General features: G+C 43.1%; 1 protein-coding gene across 1 annotated transcript; it reads right to left on the minus strand.

The window, feature by feature from the left end:
- Nucleotides 1-537: 537 nt before the first annotated feature.
- Nucleotides 538-3,930, minus strand: LOC124088313 (thyroid receptor-interacting protein 11-like). Its single transcript, XM_046437845.1, is given in 1 exon segment — nucleotides 538-3,930. A coding segment is annotated over 1 exon segment (3,393 nt).
- Nucleotides 3,931-4,444: the final 514 nt, after the last annotated feature.

Below are 4,444 nucleotides of genomic sequence, written 5' to 3' on the forward strand. Positions count from 1 at the left end.
TAATTTATCCACTAAACTTCATGTTCAGGCCCTCCCACTGTAATTTTCTTTTAGTAGTTATACAGTGTTTTCTTTTATAAACTAAAGAATTTACAACTTTTTGCTACATCATGTTTTGTTTTCAGCTAGCCCAAATTCTGAGGTATGTATCTTTTTCATATGGGTTTCATATGGGTTGGATTTTTCTTCTATTCTGTCTGTTATATAAATGTATCAGTTTTATCTTAATATAATTAAATTTAACAAATATAATCCTGAAAAGGGGGGTTGGAGCTATAGTTATTATTGCTGTTGATTACCTGATAGCCTCAGAGCAAAATATCACATGAAAAAGAGGACTACGGTAAACAAAGAAAAATTAATTTTAAAACAGTGCTACAGCAAACACACACACACTAAAAATGGGGAGGGGGAGAAAAAATACCTGGAACTTCTATGGATCAATTTTTTTCTTTGTCCCTACAAACACACCACTTCTTTTTGAAAAGGCCACTTTATAAATATAAAGAACAGAGTGTTTATTTCTTCTTTACAGTGCTAACTCATCTCTGGCTTGAGAATCACTTTGAATTGCTTTCAAAGGTCCTTTAGTACAACCCTGGCACTATTGTCTGGCGACACTGGCAATGGTGTAAAGGTGGGCATGAAGTCTGAGATGGGATTCAAAAGGAGATTCCCAGGTCCACCAGGTCCAAGTCCATCAGGGCTAATCAGTGGCACAGCTGCAGAACACGGTGCCAAGAATGGATTCACAGCCTCTCTTTTACCAGCTCTGAATTCTGCTGCGTCTGTCACACTTCTTGGTACATTGGCATGTTCCTTTCTCCTTCCTCTGGAGTCTAGACACTTCATGGCACGAGCAGAAAGTTTTGGTGATGGAATGGATGAATGAGATTCTGTTTCCAGAAATTGGACAAAAAGTTCTGAAAAAGAACTCTTCAGCCCAGGTTGCTCATTTGCTGTCAAAGGTGTGTTGGGGACACATTGGGAGCTTCCTGCAAGCCATCCCGTCATCCACTTAGTAACACCACCATCATCTCCATTCAACACCTGCTCCATTGCCTCCTTTTGAATGCCCAGGATGCTTCCCATTAACCTTAACACTTTGGGACGCTGATTTTTTGGTGTCTGGAAATGCCCAATGAACAGGTTTCTCATTAGGGCTTTGTCCACTTTTCCTTCTGTGCCATTTTCCGAGTTCATCCATTCCTTTGGTGCATCATCCAATATTTCTCATGGGAGCTCACTTTGTTCAATCTGTTCCTCCTTTCGATGGAACTGTTGTGTAAGACTGGTTGCTGAATCCAACACACGGCTGGCTTTCTCCAAGCGTTCCTGTAATAACAATGCCTCTCTTTCTAGATTTTTTGCCTTTTCCTTCCATTCGGTTGTACATTGTCTTTCCTTTTCTATTTCAGTGGAATACATAGCTTTTTCTTCTTGGGAATGCTCTAGAACCTTTTGCAGGTTAGTGAGTGACATGGCATACTGCTTTCCTTGTTCCTGGTAGAGCGAAAGCTGCAGTGCCTTCTCATCCCTCTCTTGGGAGAGGAAACGCACCTGTTTCTGCAGGGACTCTACCTGCACACTGGCTTGATGACTTGCATTAGAAGAGGAGAGCAGCTTTTCCTCCAATAGTGTGACTTTCTCTCTCAGGTTCCTCTCTCTCTTCTCCGCAGCCCCAATTTCCAGGCTGTAAGAATCTTCTGATTCCAGAAGATGGCTCCTCAGGCTTTGTACCTCCTGCTTCAAGTGTAATTCTTTGTCACGTAAGTGTTGAACCTCTAGCTCTAAGGTCCGTTTGGCCATCTGTTGGTGCTTTCGAGACAAGGTGACTTGGTCTTTCCCCTGCTGAAATAGGATGGTCTTCTCCTGCATGGATTCAAGTGCGCTTAAAAGCTGACTTAAGTCCCCAGCCTTGCCATCTTCTTTTTCTAGTAACAGCTGCTCAAAGGCAGGAGCTTGCTCCTTCATGGACTGGCACTCGTACTCTTGTTCTAGCAGGACCACAGAGAACTTCAAGTTGGCCTGTTGCAATGCTTGATACTCCATTTCCTTTTCTTGGGATGTTTCCATCATTTTTTCATTTTCCCCTTTGAGGTGAGAAATGACCATTTCTAAAATTAATATTCTGTCTTTTAGGTTGGTTGTTGCTTGCCTCAACAACTCGTTTTCATTCACTTTGTCAGTAAGCTTTTCATTGGAAGAAAGTAACTGATCACTTTTGGCTTGGATGAAGAGGTCTTTCTCCTTCAGTAAAGTGTTTAACACATCTTGTTTTTCCTTGAGCTGTTTAATTTCGGAATCCATTTCTTCATGTTCTTTGTTTTCTCTGTCTGTGGCAGCAGCAATTGCATCAGACAACCTGTGGTTATTTTCCTGGAGCATCCTAATGGTGACCTCTTTTTCTTGCAGTGACTGTCTCAGCTCTTGGACCTCTGCTGACCGGGAGTTACGTGAAGACGCAGCCAACAGCTGGGGTGCAATCATATCAAGTTGTCCTGAATAAGTTTTAGCCTGAAGAGCTTGTTGCGGGATAGCTTGAGTGAGTTGACCAACTTCATCTTCAGACAGCTGATCAGTCTGGTTGGTTAAAAATCTACTCTTTTCATTTACAAGCTGAATTTCAAGTTCCTGTTGTTGGATTCCTTTCACTCCTTTTTCAGTTTCATAATGATACAGGTCTTGGTTTTCACTTGCGTTTTCTCTATGAAGACTTTGAACTTTTGTTATTTGGAAACTATCAGAATTGTCTGCTGGAGTGTTGTGTGTGTCTTCCTTCAACTGGGCTTTTATTTGTTCACTGGTTTTCTGCACATTCCCAATTTCCTCCTCTTTCTGCTCCATCACAGAAGGCTGCAATTGACTCCATTCCACCTTCAAGGTTTCACACTGTTCCATTATTTGTTGCTTTTCCACACTGAGCTGCTCTTTTTCTCTCTTCAAGACCTCTGTGTCATTTTGTGCCAAAGATAATTGTTCATTTTTGTCTTTTAGTTGATCCTCAAGTTCTTCGATCTTCCTGGCGGACTCTAGTTTTTCAGTTTGTAGAACCTGAATCGTGTTTTGCAAGTCACAGATTTTAGACTCATCAGTTACTGTTACTCCTGAGTCACCTTGCTGTAACTGATTTTCAAGTTTTTTAATTCTTTCTTCAGAGTCATTTAGTTCCCTTCGATACCGGCGACTCATCTCTGCCAGTTTCTGTTGATGTACATTCTGCAAAACTGCAATTTCACCTTGGTGATTATCAAGGTCTTGATTTCGGTTTTGTTCAAGTAGCTTAATAGTATTTTGTAGTTGGCAGATTTCACTTTGATCTGAATTATGTGTTGCCTGTGCCTGAGCAATAGTGCTCTGATGGCCAACTTCGAATTCGAGTCTTGAAACTTCAATTGACAGTCTGTTGATTTCTTGTTGTGCTGAAATGATGTCACTGAAGTCCATGTCATCACCGGGAAAAGCTGAACCATGACTGATGTCATGACTGAATGAAGACGGGGCAGTGGTTGATGGTACACTACCAGCTCCTGAATGCAGTGGTTGGGCAGCTGACTTCAGTTGCAACAACTCATCCTTTAGGTCATACTGTCTTGCTTTCAGTTGCCTGATTTGGACTTCTTTCTGTGCCAGTTCATTTCAGTAATTGGCAGACTGATGTTGGATCCTTAGCTAGGATGCTGCATACCTTTCTTCCAGGTCAGCACAATAGTTTTTAAGTCTTTCATTGTCATATCTGATCATCCATTTGGTATCTTCAATGTTCTTTCTCCAATAACTAGGTAAACCTGCTTCTACATCCTCGAAATCATCGAGAACCTCATCCTTGGGGACCTTGGACTTATGGCTGGTGAGGGAAGCCAAGCTGTCCCCCACCTGATCCAAGGAGTGGCCCAAGCTGGAGCCTAGGCCCCTAAACCAGACTGACATCTCTGCAATTTTAGTGAGCCATCAGACCTGCTGTGAATACCACCTCCCTCTCTATCCACCTCTGAAAAACCACCTCTGTCTCTATCCACCTCTGAAAACCACCTCCGTCGTCTCTATCCACCTCTGTTCTGTAACTCCTGGAATGCTGGGGGGTCAATTTTGACCCAAACACTCAGAATTCCATGCAGGGTGGGGCTCGTGCCAACTATTACTTTCTGCCTAGAAATGCAGAGGCCTGGCCTGGGCTTGTGCCAGTGACTAGCCACCAGTGGCCCAGTCACCCCCGCGGGGCCTGGGCCTCTTCTCCCCACTTTCCACCCTCGGGTTTGGTGTTAGCAAGTTTTGCCAGCTGGCGGGCTGCCCCAGCCACCTGGGCCCTGGCTGCCATATCACCCCTACCACATTCTTAATGATAATAAACTTGAAACTTTCCCACTAAGATCAGGGACAATTGAGGGTCTCCTCTCCTACTACTTCTTTTTAACATCTTGCTGAGTTGCTAGCTAATATCATA

This window comes from Marmota monax, unplaced genomic scaffold (genome assembly GCF_021218885.2).
Source record: "Marmota monax isolate L192 unplaced genomic scaffold, Marmota_monax_Labrador192_F-V1.1 WCK01_AAM20220418_F8-fsc00109, whole genome shotgun sequence".
In the NCBI taxonomy this organism is placed as follows: domain Eukaryota; kingdom Metazoa; phylum Chordata; class Mammalia; order Rodentia; family Sciuridae; genus Marmota; species Marmota monax.